At 38.9% G+C, this 15,576-nt stretch overlaps 1 protein-coding gene across 1 annotated transcript in view; it reads left to right on the plus strand.

The window, feature by feature from the left end:
- The window catches only part of yjefn3 (YjeF N-terminal domain containing 3), a 75,165-nt gene extending 62,516 nt beyond the window's left edge, over positions 1 to 12,649 (plus strand). The window contains exons 3-6 of the mRNA NM_001044843.1: positions 7,121 to 7,231; positions 9,960 to 10,073; positions 10,192 to 10,342; positions 12,453 to 12,649. Of these exons, the coding sequence (NP_001038308.1) occupies positions 7,121 to 7,231; positions 9,960 to 10,073; positions 10,192 to 10,342; positions 12,453 to 12,649 (573 nt within the window). The remainder of the gene's footprint in view (positions 1 to 7,120; positions 7,232 to 9,959; positions 10,074 to 10,191; positions 10,343 to 12,452) is intronic.
- The last annotated feature ends 2,927 nt before the right edge of the window (positions 12,650 to 15,576 follow it).

Raw genomic sequence — 15,576 nt, forward strand, 5'->3', positions numbered from 1 at the left:
GAAAAAAATACATTGTTTTAATCTTGGTAATCAAAGTCTGACCATTTGCTTTCACCTTTAAAGTCAGTTTTACACTTGAGCCACAATATAGTTAATCACACTGCTCTTACTATTAGTTTGCTAAGAGTAAATGATACAGAAAATGAAAGCCCTGTCCCCTACTTAATATTTATTTTCAGTTTTATAACATTGACATATTGATTCACACAGATTTTATAAAAAGACAAGTTAAATGTGATCTGATCTGGACTTGGTAATATCAGTTCATCCTCGGTATGTCCTCATACAACTGCATTCTGACTCTTGTGTCCTTAAACTCAAGTCAGAATTCGACATCCATCATGCAACCTGAGTTCAAATCCCCCAGTTTAATTTAAATTTAAAAGGCATCGTCAGTTCACATCTGAATTAAACACAGCCCCGGTGTTAATGCGCGTCGGGTCGAGGCTAAAAATCTCCAAGAGTAATTAGCAAAGCGCCCCTCCAGAGAGCTCATTTGCTGGAAGCGCTCAGTGGCTCGAACAGGAGCAGATCAGAGCGCCGTCTCCAGAGTCCTGGCAGCAGTTGACATGATGGAGGATTCCAGCACAGCTGCAGCAGACCTGCAAAACAAATGAACTGAGCATCCACTTAACCACAGCGCCCAGGAACACTCTATTCCATGCCATTTTCCAGAGCAGAAGAAACAGACAGAATGGCTGTTATTTCACATTCAAACTCACGCGAACTTCATGTGAACTGACTGTCTGCTTTTCTCACATGATTCTGGACGTGAGTCAGAATACAGTGGACACAAATCGGAAGATTAGTGAGGTGCATCTATTGGATTTTGAGAAAAATAAACCTTCATAACTAGAAGTATTTGTGCATTTATGACAATTTATGAATTTGTTAGTTGAAATACCGGTGATATCTTTTGAAAGTCATTTGTCATTGTAACTGTCAAAAAATGTGGTTTGGAGTGTGAATCAATTTGGCAAGATTTCTCATTCATTTCAGTGAACAGGGTTTTACCTTTCGAAAATTCAGTCGTTCTCTGCTTGGGTCGATCTGTCTTACAACATTACATTTACATAAACTGTATGGGTTCTCTTAGTTCAGGGCCTCCCAAGTGTATCTGTCTGCGGACTGCAAGACAGGGGTATAAGATGAAAGGGCATAACTTGTAGTAAGTTAGAGGCTTAACTTGCTGTAATCTTCACAAAGAGATGTAGGCAAGATGGCGGAGATACTTACCAGAGAATTTTAAGCAAATGTTCTGAGTTTTCTCCAAATTTATCCACAACCTATTCATTTGACATATTATATTCATTCATTTAGCAACTCCACCATGCAACTCTACTCGCTAACTTCTTCATACGTCCTGCTATGACAGTAATGCCAAGTTCAGACTGCGTGATTTTAGCCCAGATTTTGGCTCGCCGACAGGTTTTGAGAAATCGCCGACAAATGCCTGAAATCACAGGCAAATCGCCGCTCGTGCACGTGAGTGACAATCACACAGTATGAACTTTCAAAGACGCGATCTGAGAGAATCGCCGATGAGTTGCCGATGCCTGTGAGATATTTGGCATGCTAAATATCTGGAGCTGTCGGCGATTCAAATCATGCCGTGTGAATTGAGTTTTGACTGAAAATAACATCAGCTATCGCCTACAGCCAATGAGAGAGCAGCTTTCACTTGTGTGTGCGTGTGTGTATAACTGCTGCAGGCCAGCGGGAGGCTGGGGGAGAAGTTAAAAGCGCTCTTTTTCGGTTTAATTGGACCCACGAAATGGAGGAAAAACTAGTGGAGGTTTGACAGGACTCAGGAGCAACCGTGTCTGTTTGACGTTTCATACAGAAAGAAATTAGTTTATTATCAATGTTGAGGAGAAATGGCTAATTCCCTTTAAACCCAGGTGAGCAAACATGTACATGTTCTACCCCATTAAAGGCTTCTTTCTCATTATGTAGTTAATAAAAAAAAGATATACGACGTGTTTTTGGCTGTGAGACGTAGTTTGGACGAAGTTGTTGGCGATTCTTCCTATAGTAAAGTCATGCAATGTGAATGTCCCTGTCGCCGAACCATCTTGCAGTGTAAACAAAGCAGCGACGAAACGCTAGCCCAGATAGTCAAGCAGTGTGAAAACATCTGTGACACGATTACTTTGAAAATCATGCAGTCTGAACTCGGCATAAGTCTACTTAGCGTCGCCCCCTGTGGTTGCAAATACCAGTACAATGGTGAGTGCATCAAGTATAACAGCCTCCATAACTCGCAGCTGTACGTTACTGTAATGGTTGGGTTTAAGGTTAATGAAGGTGTAGACCAGGGGTGTCCAAACTTGGTCCTGAAGGGCCGGTGTCCGGGAGAGTTTAGCTCCAACCCTAATCAAACACACCTGAACCAGCTAATCAAGCTCTTACCTGATATACTATAAACTGGCAGGTGTATTGAAGCAAGTTGGAGCTAAACTGTCCAGGACGCCAGCCCTGTTTGGAGAGCCCTGTTGTAGGCGTTAATAACTATGATGGTTGGGTTTAGGGTTAGGGATGGTGTAGACCAGGGGTCACCAATCCTGGTCCTGGAGGGCCGGTGTCCCTGCAGGGTTTAGCTCCATCTTGCCTCAACACACCTGCTTGGATGTTTCAAGTATACCTAGTAAGACCTTGATTAGCTTGTTCAGGTGTGTTTGATTAGGGTTGGAGCTAAAATCTGCAGGGCACTGGCCCTCCAGGAACAAGTTTGGTGACCACTGGTGTAGACCAAGCATGCCCAAACTCGGTCCTGGAGGGCCGGTGTACTGCACAATTTAGTTCCAACCCCAATCAGACACACCTGGGCTAGCTAATCAAGCTCTTACTAGGCTTTCTAGAAACATCTCTGCAGGTGTGTTGAGGCAAGTTGGAGCTAAAATCTCCAGGACACCAACCCTCCAGGACCGAGTTTGGACACCCCTGGTGTAGATGTTAATAACTATGATAGTTGGGTTTAGGGTTGAGGATCATGTAGACCAGGGGTGTCAAACGTACAGTCCGGGGGCCGGATCAGGCCCGCAAACAGGCTTAATCCAGCCCGTGAGATGATTCTGTAGAGTATAAAAATGAGCTGCAATTTTTCAATAAATGAAGCTCCTGTTCCAGTTGTGTCCACTTGATGGCGCAACAGAAACAGTTAATTTCATCCGATAAAGCAGGCATTTTCAAACGGTGAGTTGCTGCCTACTAGTACTAGCCTACTAGCCTCAGCGATCCTGCAGGTGGGCTGCTAGATAGCTTAAAATGAACTCTCAATATACTCTAAATATTGGGATTTTATTATTAATATGGTATATTAAAATGATCAAAGTAATGCACTTGCTCCAGTTCTGTGATGGATTGCTTCAAACGCATCTGCAACCAGTAGGCAACAGGTAATGTAAGTTTATTCATTCACTAACTATGCGTGAAGTGAAAGTCTATAAATAAATAAATAAATATATGGTTGGGTTTAGGGTTGTGGATGGTGTAGACGTTAATAACTATGATGGTTGGGTTTAGGGGGGCACGTGCCCCAGTAAAAATCGCCAGTGCCCCAGTAAATGCTTTGTGTATTTATCAAGAGTGGTAATCCCAGATTAAAGACGATATTCTTTATGTGCAACCGAATCAACGCTGATGAAAGCAATGTAGTTTACTCATGAACAAAACTGAGCATGTGCACAGAAAAAACATAGCACCGCTGCTGCTTGAGACTGCTCTGCTCCCGTTGTAAGTCCCGGTTGTGAACATGCACGCCGAAAAATAGCAGGGCTGCTCACGCACCGCTTATGCGTTGTGAAACTGCCATAACAGGCTTTTATGCAGAGGTGTCGGCACGCAGTGAGATTTGCAAGCCGACAAAACTAAAGTTTAAACAATATGAGGGTGACCTTATTTAGACTAAGCATGTCTCCTGATAGATTATTTGTTTGAAGCAAAAAGAGAGATGATCAGGGAGTCAAGGAGCTATGTCTAAATAAACCTAATTCTCTGCCATGAGTCGCATCTAAGACAACAAACAGATAATTCATTAAAACATCCTTTTTTGTATTCTTTAGAACTGTCTAGAAAATTTTATTCAAATGAAATTAATATTCATGCAAAAGATTTCTTAAAGTATCTTAGCATCAGTCCCGTTGTGTTTTTTAGATTGGTTTCCAGTTAAATTTAGGATTAATTTCTGTTATTTATTTAGTGTAATAATTGTACATTAACAATAATACAGTTATGAAGTTAGGATTCGAAAGACCCACCCCCCTTCTGACAAAGTCCAGAATTTGGCCCATATATGAGCTCATTTGTCCCATTTTTGACAGTATGCCATCATAAATTGTGACAATAACCAATAGATTTAGTAAAATTAATAAATTTGGTGGTTGGGTTGAGGTGTAGACGGTAATAAGAGTGATGGTTGGGTTTAGGTGTAGCCGTTAATTACATTAACTGATGTACAGCGCCATCTTTCCAACAAAATAGTTTTGATGTGGGTCTCCAGCTTCAAGTTACGCCTCTAACCTACTATAAGTTTCGCCCATAAGGCCTTGTGATGTTATGCCACTGTCTTGCAGTCCGGAGACAGGCCCTACTCAGGCCCCCAGTGGCGGATCATCAAACAGGTTTAATTTTTTTATCTGATCTTGGAACAGTTTGACTAGTTTTTAGACACTTCAGTAGGACATTTGTCAATTAAAAAAGGAATAATATTAGTAAATAGTCCTTTTTTTGGCGCTGAGCAAAGTCCACTATGAAACAAACAATATATATACCTTAAAAATTGTAAAAAGAACACACATTTTGCAGACACATATTTAAAAATATTTTTTAAATATGTTTTTATTGCATTTACAATACTTTTACCAGCAGGTGTTCTTAATGTGCTGTTCTGAATGCTTCGAAACATTGAATCATTTTGCAAAGCAATTGGTTCAATCACTAATTTGTTTACTTCAGGAGTGCCCAAACTCTTTCCTAGAGGGCTGGTGTTCAGCAGATTTTAGCTCCAAATTCCTTCAACACACCTGCACCAATGTTTCTGCAAAATCTAGTAAAAGCTTGATTAGGTAGCCCTGGTGTATGTGATTAGGGTTGGAACTAAACTTTGCAGGACACCGGCCTTCCAGGACCAAGTTTGGGCACCCCTGATTTACTTAATTTGACTGGTATACAGACACAGACATCCATTGAATGTATTTTGCTACAATGTTCATTAGCTCTCCTGGCCTACAGGGGTCAGTCTGTGAACAATCTCTCATCATGAGTTATAACACATAACAAACACTTTGCATTCTGTCATGCTAGAGTGCTAAATGCTAAGACTTCTTTTTAGTTAGTGAAATATGTTACATGAAGCGTTGATGTTTTTACCTGTCATCTTGTGCTTTGTGTCACATGACTTAAACCAGTCTATGGCTTTGTAAGATTTAGTTACTCCCAAACATTCCCCATTACATTCAACTTCATTGACAAGCTCTCTATGGGGAAAATGTCCTACTCAGATTCCTCCTCAGCATGACAACAGATGGAGACAGATGTTGATTTTCCACACTCAAAACGCTTATTCAACTCTTGTTCACCCTGTGCTTTGACTAAGACGCCAAGCGATGATAATGTAATCTAAACTTCATCAGTTTGCTAATGGAACATCCATGTCAGCTGATAATTTCTCTCCAAAGTGCCATTAGCTTCATTAGCGTCTGGCTTCCTCTCTTACTCGGAAGTATGCAATTACGCCCACTGTTGTGCTGCGGTCCATATTACACCGCTGGTTAATTGGAGCTGAATTCAGCGTGCGCATTACCTTAACTGTTGTTCTTACTTCATTAGTCTCTTCATAACATCATGTTTATTGTTGATATGCATCAGGACTGTTAGTTACGAATATAATTCTAAATGTTAAAATATTTCAAGTCATCATTTAAAGTCGTCATGAAACAGAAGTTAAGATTGTCCTTTTTTTTCCCTCTATCATGACATCCACTTGAAGCGGTCTTTAAATGAGAAAAAAGTGCTGCATAATTTCGTTCTTTGGGAACCAATGGAATCACTGGAAGATGGGTGTTGCGAACAAAATGTCAGAAGATTGACAAATGGATAAAGGCAGAGCAGAAAGCCACACCCACTGGTAGCCCCTCCCTTGAGGCATTCTATGTGACCAGAAGTGAAGTCGTTTCGAGGGAGGAGAGAAGGTTATTGATATTTCTAGGGCAACTTAATCTTTACCAAATAATGATGTGTACAAATATAATTTATAACAAGCACTACCATGACAAAGGCTACCTGACAAAAGTCTCAATAATGTTCATGTCTGGTGACTGGGCTGGCCAATCCCGAAGCACCTTGACCTTCTTTGGTAAGTATGAGCGCTATTCTGCTGAAGATTTTGCCCTCTTTTGTGGTTTGTAATATAATGGGCAGCACAAGTGTCTTGATGCCTCTGGCTGTCAATGTTGCCACCCACTCTGCACGCCCCCATACTGAATGTAACCCCAAACCATGATTTTTTTCTTCACCAAACTTGGGTCTATGTGGGTTCCAATAGGTCTGCAGTATTTGTGATGATTGGGATGCAGTTCAACAGATGATTCAGCGGAAAACATAACTTCTGCCACTTTTCTAAATAATCAACTAGAAGTCAAGCTAGTATTTGTTGCTCTTACAACTGGGATTGACAACAAGGCTTTTGTCAGGTAGTGTACGTATAAAAATAAGAAGGGTACATTTTGATTTCATTCTGACTTGAATATTCTGACCAGTCATGCAAAACAGCAGTTCAACCAATGGCGCACATTGAAGTTGTTTGGTCAATCAATAGCAGATGGAAGCCTAATTTCAAACTATTAATATTTTGTTAGTTCTGTATAGCAATGAATAATTAGACTCTTCACAATAATAGATTGATTATGGAAAGTGTGTTGACATGTGTCGGAAAATCTAAGCAGCGATTGTCCCGTTTAGAAACCTGTCAGAAGTTGTGTTATTTTAAGGGTGTATCCTGTGACAATAGTTCCATGGGTATTTACTATTGTTGCAACTGTTGCTGGGTTATTGTGATGAACAATAACTCTCCTAATACAGATAAGTCTGTGTATAACTGTTTCTCTCTGTCTCTCTCCAGGCTTTCCCTTTAAGCTCTCTCAGTAAAAAGCAGCCCACCCTGCTGGTTGTTTGTGGTCCCGAGCAGAACGGCTCCATCGGTTTGGTGTGTGCGCGCCATCTGCGCATGTTTGTAAGTATAGAGTGGTATGCCAAAGAACACAGAGACAGAATAGATAACGAAGGGGTGCTTGCATGTTTTTTAAAGTTAACATGAAATCATAATCGACCGTATGTTTTCTTAATTCAGTTTAATTGTCTAATTGTGTAGTTTTGATTTAAAAAACAAAAATTGTTCTTCCTCTAAAATTAATTTTCATTCGGTTGACATCTTCAGGTCTTTTCACAAGTTTTCTTCAAGTTTACTTTTCACATAGAAACATAGTTTCCACCTTATTGACCTTAATCTTTATGTACGAGCGTCATTGGAATCTTTTTGGTTCGAGACTTCCAGTCTCATTCACTTCCATTCATTTTTAGACATAAAAAACGTTATTATGATGCCTGATGTTCAAACTGAGATGTTCTTATTACATTTGTCTAATTTTTTTGTATAGTCATGAACACACTTGCAGTTTTCTGCCAATTGTTATTCATTGTCATTTCCCCCATAGGCAACTGAATCAGAAGTTCCAAAACAATCGCAAAATCGGGCGCACTTCCGCATCGCAGAATAAAGTCAATACAAACTAGGTTGTTGTTGGAAGTAGTGTTAGTGAGGCCAGCAGGGGGCGCTCAACCTCTGCAATAACACTTCCGAAACGCTAGCTGGCAGTGAGGTTTTTATGTTCCTCTGTGTCGAGTTTCTTAGCTGGTGTTTTGCTTTTTTCTGAACTATCTTAATGTACAAGTGGCTCAAACTCGCTCATTTCGAGGCAGGAACTGGGGGATGTGCAACTACTTTAATCATAACGTAAACATAAAGCAACAGTTTTCATCTGGAACTCCTTCACGGGACTTGACACCTGTAAACACTCGCACTTGTCAGCGCTACCAAACTGACCAATCACAGAGCTAGTTATATTTTTTTGAGAGGTGCGCATCAGCGTTGGCGATAGCCACAGCGAGGCATTCGTGACCACACGAAGGCTGCGCCAGAGCATACATGTGCACTTGACGCAGAAGTATAAATCAGCCTTGAGTCCTAATGCCCCAGTATAGTGAAGGGGACACCATACTGTCAGTGGGCGTCGTCTTTCGAACGAGACGTTAAACCGAGGCTCTTTGTGGTCATTAAAAATCACATTGCACTTCTGGTAAAGAGTAAGGGTGACCTCAGTGTCCTGGCAAAATTACCTCCATCGGACCTTACATATCATGGCCTCCGAATCATCCCCATCTGCTGAATTGGCTTTATCACTCTCCCACTCCCTCTTTAACTTGTGTGTGGTGAGCACACTGTCGCTGTTGTCCTGTGGCTGCCGTCACATCATCCAAGTGGATGCTGCACACTGGTGGTGTGGAGAGACCCTCCCTCATGATTGTGAAGCACTTTGGGTATATGGCCATACATGTTAAATGCGCTATATAAATACACATATTGCATTACATAACTTGAAACTAGTGCTCTTCCTTAAAAAACTAGCCTAGAGCGCCATCTGCAGTTAAAAACTAAGCTCAGAATTGATCCAAGAGAGAAAAGTGATGCATTTTAAAAAGTCGATATTTTCAAACAATATTTCACCACAGCTCTACTTTTCTGTTAATAATTGTTCTTCTGAAACATTTTTTTTTTCATGAAATCATCAATCCCTTTTAGTTTTCAGCCCCTTCTTAAGCCTATCAAACAGGAAGTACTTTTCGAAATCCAAAGTCCCATGGATAAAACCATATGCCTCAATTTAACTACTCTGAAATGCTAGATTTATGAAGCATCAGTATCCATCTAATAAACGTATACTCTGTTAAAGTTATTCTTCTTTTTGTTCTGATGGAGTGAAGTTAGGATTTGGCCAGTCAGGATTTGGCCAGTTTACATGAAGAGATTCTTGGAACGAAAAAAAAAAAAAAAAACTCGAGAGAAAAACTAAAACGAACAATAGAGGGTCATCACATGATGGCAGCTGTTTTATACATCTGCCATGGATTCTTGTGTCTGTACCAACGTTATGTAACAAAAACATTAAGTTTAACTGCAGGTTTGTAATGAACTTAGCCGGGAACTCATTAAGAATATATATTTTGCATTCAGACCAAATGATGTGCTGGAAAACCATACATTTTTAGTTCACATTGATCACTACTACTGTTCTTCTGAAATTAAATTATGAGGTAATTATGTTAATGTGTTAATGGATTCATGAACTCAAAAATGTCCTTACATATTCACCGGGGGACTAAATACTTCATAGAGGCTAAGCATGAACTGTTTGGTTCATGTATGGTGTCCATAATTTTCGAACAGCTGATAAAAATATACACACAATAAAATATATTAAGGGCGGTACGGTGGCTCAGTGGTTAGCACTGTCGCCTCACAGCAAGATGGTCACTGGTTTGAGTCCTGGCTGGCTTAGTTGGCATTTCTGTGTAAAGTTTGTATGTTCTTCCTGTGTTTGCGTGGGTTTCGTTCGGGTGCTCCAGTTTCCCCCACAGTCCAAAGACTTGCTGAAGGTGAATTGAAAAACCTGATTGACCGTAGTGTATGTGTGTGTAAATGAGTATGTATGGGTGTTTCCCAGTACTGGGTTGTGGCTGGAAGGGCATCAGCTGCGTAAAACATATCCCAGATTAGTTGGTGGTTCATTCCGCTGTGGCGACCTCTGAAATCAAGACTAAGTCGTAGGAAAATTTATGAAAATATGGACATGGCCAAAAAATGCTGTTTGTTCCTAATAGAAAGCCCTTTCTTCCTCATTTAGGAATACGAGCCCACCATTTTCTATCCCAAGCGCTCTACCCTGGGTTTGCACCAAGACTTCACTGTTCAATGTGAAAAAATGGACATCCCTTTCCTATCCTATCTTCCCACAGAGGTAGGTGTCAGTCTTGAATAATGAAGCTCAGCCCACTGGCAGAAAGATGTCAATGTGATGTTCACTCTACTGGACACGTGTCAATCCTCATTGAGTCCCGTCTGACCCTGACAACCAGGTCCAGCTGTTAAATGATGCCTACAATCTGGTGATCGACGCCATCCTGGGACCCGAAACTGACCACAAGGATGTGAAGGAGCCTTATGCTGGGATGCTGGTGACTCTTAAGCAGGTCAAAATACCCATCGTTAGTGTGGACGTGCCCTCAGGTAACTGCTCATTAAAGACACTTCCTGACGTTTCAGAGACTTTCTGCCCACGGCATCTTTAGTGTGTGGTGCAGCAGTGAAAAAGTGATGTTACATTCTGTAAATAGAGTAGTCACTTGCAGAGAAAGAAGAAAAAAAGTTTTACAGAGATGGTCTCTGTTTAGTTTTGTCAGATTTCTAGACTTACAGGCGTAGACTGAACTGCTAGCAGAGTAGCTAAATGTGTATAGTAATGTAGGCTACAAATGTTAGCATCCTGCAGCATTTATTTACAAGAGTACTTAACTATTTCACCACTTACATGTAGTTTGATCTCAGTAATGCCATAAAAATCAGCTGGCATATATGTGTTAGTATTCAAAACAATCATAATATTGTTGAGAGAGGATTGCTAACACTTTCAGGGCTAATTAGCCACTCACTAATAACTGCTTGAAGTTGAGAACTAGTCCTAAAAATCATGCAAAATAGTCTGTCTATCTATCTATCTATCTATCTATCTATCTATCTATCTATCTATCTATCTATCTATCTATCTATCTATCCATGCTAATAATTAACACCCAATACATTATTAACACCCATAATAGCTATTAGCTTCTCTTGCTAAAAGCCACAAGATCATTTTTCAAAGATCAAGTCAAACTTAAACCCATTTGTATGCATGCAAAATAGTAATTATTCTAATTCTAGGAAATAGATTAGTAACATCTGATGCTAATAGTTATTTGTTAATCTGTTTGTTAGCTAATAGCTACTACCTATAAATTGTTGTGAAAGTCAAACTAAAGACTAAATAAATGTTAAATGTGTGCATTTTTGAATGAATACAAATAGTCATTCTATTAGGAAATGGATTATTAAAGTCTGATGCTAATAGCTATTAACAAATCTAGCTAATAGATTAGCCACCAGCTGTGAATTGCTGTAAAAGTCAAAGACTAAACATTAAAATAGTCATTCCAATACTAGGAAATTCATAATTAACATCTGATCCTAACTGTTATTAGCTAATCTCGCTAATAGCCACTATTATAGGTGCATCCCAAATCACATACATATGCACTACTCTACGCCATTTTGTAGTATAAATAGTGTAAGTAGTGTGTTCACACTGAAAACTCTAAAAAGATTAAGTGCACTTTAATTACCTGGATAGTGCACTTATTCAACAGTTAAAATGAAGTGTGGAATGTTGGACACTTCACGCCCTCAAGAGCCGCTGCTTTGCTCACATAGGGTAAGGGGCGGAGCTTTCAAACACTGATGATTGGATCGCTTTATTAATTTTGGATTGTGAAAGCAGTATTCTCCTACGAGAGTGATTATACCGCCTCCTGATGGTGAATGCAATTATACTCATGGCAGGTATTATTTGGTAGTTTGGTCGTTTATTTCACTAATTTAGCAACCTTCAAACGTCATCTGTGAAAGAGCTTGAATTTCCGCTTAGTAAATCAACCCTTAGTGTTCCATTTGGGATGACACTACATACATACACTATGCTGTTGAGTGTGTGAGACGCAGCTCATGTATTGCTGTCCAAGTCAAACTGAATATAAGTGTTGATATATATTGTGACGAGACAAGATGTCTTGCATATATATATGCAAAGTAGTCCTTGTTATCAAGGGGAAAAAAAGCATTACGTTTTGTAAAGCTACTAGACATTTAACTTTTGAAGACTGTAGAAGTCAAACCAAATAATAAAGAACTTGTTGACACATTTTGTGAAATGCGAAAGTCTGTGAAATGAGTCACTAACACCTCTAAGGAGAACTGAGTGATGAAAACTGAGTTTTTTCACATTTTTTGATAAATGAGCTGACCAGAGACCTTTGTGCGCAAATGTGTTGCACTGGACCCAAAGTGTTCACAAAACAGACAAATAATCAAACTGAAGGAACCTCACAGCTATTATGTCATCGGGAGACCTTATTTGAAAATTGCAGCTGATGGCTGACACATTGCATTTTAGCTGCTCACTTTCCACATGACAATAGGTTGATGAATGATCTCGATGAGCCAGTTTTCCACCTCTTATCTAGGAGAAAGTAATGACCAGCGATGGTAAAAAAAGATTCACTTTTTCTATCTCTCTCTCCTGAAGGTTGGGATGCTGATGAACCCGCCAAAGATGGGATAAATCCAGAAGTTCTCATTTCTCTGACAGCTCCCAAAAAGTGTGCAACGGGCTTCTCGGGAAAGCATTTTCTGGCGGGGCGATTCCTGCCCTATGACATTCAGAAAAAATATGAACTCAATCTGCCAGAATTTCCCGGCACAGAATGTATTATAGAACTGTAGCCGTTTCTACAAGCCTGTATTTTGATTAACAAGATGTTTTTTCCCCTTTTGTATTTTCTAGATGGTTCTGTGGCATTCAGTAACTGACAAATATGACTAGATATTTTGGTGAGTTTCAGAGGTGGAGTTTGAACTATTTATTGACTTTTGCAAACTTTCAACATTTGCTGACTTCTCTAAATCGCCAAAATAGAATTTTGTTCAACACACAAGTCTTCTTAATGTTGGATATTTTCAAAGTGCATTATCCTAATAGTGCCTCCAGTCCAATGTGCACAAATCCTCCAAATCCAATGCATCTCTGCTGGAATTTGACTCCAACGCGAGTTTATTCACCTGTCCTTTTTTTTTTGGGAAAAGTTGTATAGCATCCAAGATTATGTGTACATCGTTTTGTTTTATTATACATGCTCAATGTACATGTGTTTTCTTAGTTCTTATAGGTTGAATGAATAAATTATCTATGTAAAAACTCTGTTTAATCATTCAGACCTCATATTCAGGTGTTTAAAGAAACCTGCGGATGTTATTATTTAGTCAAACCTTGGAAAATGTGCTCTATTAGCCAGTATTTGGGAACAAGAGGTCGTTACGATATTCCTTAGACCATACAGTATATTATTTCTTCCCAGAGATTTATTCAAAAGTCAGGAAAGGCGTGGGTGATTTAAAGGAATGTTTCTGTCTAAAGCAAGAGTATGTGGACAGGAATATCGTAATGATTCATCACTAATGCATTATAGGCTGCTTCGGGACATTGTGTAAACTCGGATATAGTCATCAAAAGGTGGACGCGAAATCATCCGGAGATCATATTTCTTGGTCTGCCAATAAACATTTTACATTTCTGTGCACTCCATCGAAAGCCAAAAAGTAGGTTTATTGTCTTTAAACACACACACAGAGCTTCACAAAGGTAGCAGGCAAATGCCATATGCACTCAATATGGTGACAAAGGAAAATATGAAAATCTGTTTAGACTGCCAAGGAGTTGGGGTAAATATTTTGGTCTGTGCTTTTCTTTGCAAATCTGGCTGTTTATTCTGTTTTGATAAACAATTTCACTGTAATCTACGATCTTTCTTTCCCTACAAAATTCTCTGTTCGTTGACGCTTCAACAAAAGCTTTGAACAAAAATGTTGGATTGGCAAGTGAACGCATCTCCCCGTCATGGAAGTGTTGCTAATGCATGATCCTAGACAGTGGAACAGCGCTGTACATGTAGCATGCATGGGAATATTTACAGTACAAATGGTTTAAACCCAATTGCCATAACTCATGAACCATGGGTTAGATTTTAAAAGTTTGGACTTTTAGTCTGGAGCTCTGGCTGAAGTATAACGTAAAAAAAATTCAAATAAAAAGAAATTAAATGAAGGATTTCATGCTAATATGTCTCTATTTCTAGATTTAGATTATGTTTACTGTCAGCTAGCATGCTCTTAATGGTATTTTTTAATGTATGGACTTTTCCCTTTAATGATTACAGTGACCAAAATGGATTGTTTTATCAATATTACCATGGCATTGTAAAATTACCTAAAGATGCATGGCAAGAATATGTCACACACTCATTCCACTAAATTTGCTATCTAACAACAAACAAACAGCAGCAACAATTAGCAGCTTTATGCAATTTTATGACAAGCAATGTAAACATAAATCCCTGCATTTTGGATTTGTTTACTCACAATATATCTTGTTGTTTACTATATGTCCATGTGCATTGTTTGTTATGTGTTTTATGGGTAAATCAAGGATTTGTTTACATCCATGAAAACTGTATACTCAAAAATGCTGTATTACATACGACAGGCCAGTATTTGGCACTGTCACCTTATTAGTAAACATTATTACCTGTAGAGATGTGTCGCAAAATCATAAACAAAATACCCAAAATCATATATGGTGCCAAGATGAACGATAAATGTTGCGTGAAACTAGGAGAAACCTACAGGTGAATTGTGAGCAATGATGTTAATCGAAATATTTAAATCAGATGTAAATCAGATGTTAATCAACTCATGTAAACACCTTAATCATATTATTGTCTTATTCAGATTAAGGCAAATAATAAGATCACTAATGTCCACGTAAACATTGTCAGCACTATCACATACTCCGCCATTGTTGTTTGTTTGTTTGTTTGTGCTTGCCTTTAATCTACACTCCCCTAAACGTACAATGTACGCGCATGACATCGTTGTTTTCAATGACTTACATTTTCATTTGTTTGGATGGACACAACAATGATTAGCTATGTTTCCATCCAAAAATGTGAATTGACTTTTTGCACAAAACTGGAATATCGCTTAAAAGAGGTGCAAATAAAGAAGCGTTTCTATCCAATGAGAACAAAATTGAAAGAGAGCAAAATTGTCACTTCCTGCACTTTAATGCGCATACTGGAATTTGTTTGGTAAAAGTGTTTCCATCGTAGTTTATGCGCATCTTTTCTTATCGAATAAAAAGTTTATCCTAGTCAGTTACGCATACGTTTTTTATGCGCATTTTCAGAATTTATGCACATCTTGGCATTTCTATCAACCGATTTTTTAATCGTATAGCCAAAATGCACATAAAAAAGGTGAATGAAAACGTAGCTAATAATTGCATTTTCAAAAACTTTATGCAGTTTTAGTCCCAGAAAAACGATTTTGTAGTGTAAACGAAAAGACAAAACCCAAAAAACATTTCCATTTTTTGGCTGAAAACGTTGGCTGAAAAAGTTGATCATGATAAGTGCTCATTGTAATAATTATTATTTATGCTTTTTTGAGTGCCTTGGATTTACTTTTGCTTTAACTATTTTATGTTTTATTAGTGTGCCCATGAGTCGCTCATGGATTCGCTCATGGATTCAGTCGCACCCAAACCCCGCCCCTAAATAAGCAAATTGTACACTTTAAATAAATTCTGTGATTTT

The sequence above is a fragment of the Danio rerio genome, chromosome 22 (genome assembly GCF_049306965.1).
Source record: "Danio rerio strain Tuebingen ecotype United States chromosome 22, GRCz12tu, whole genome shotgun sequence".
In the NCBI taxonomy this organism is placed as follows: Eukaryota; Metazoa; Chordata; class Actinopteri; order Cypriniformes; family Danionidae; genus Danio; species Danio rerio.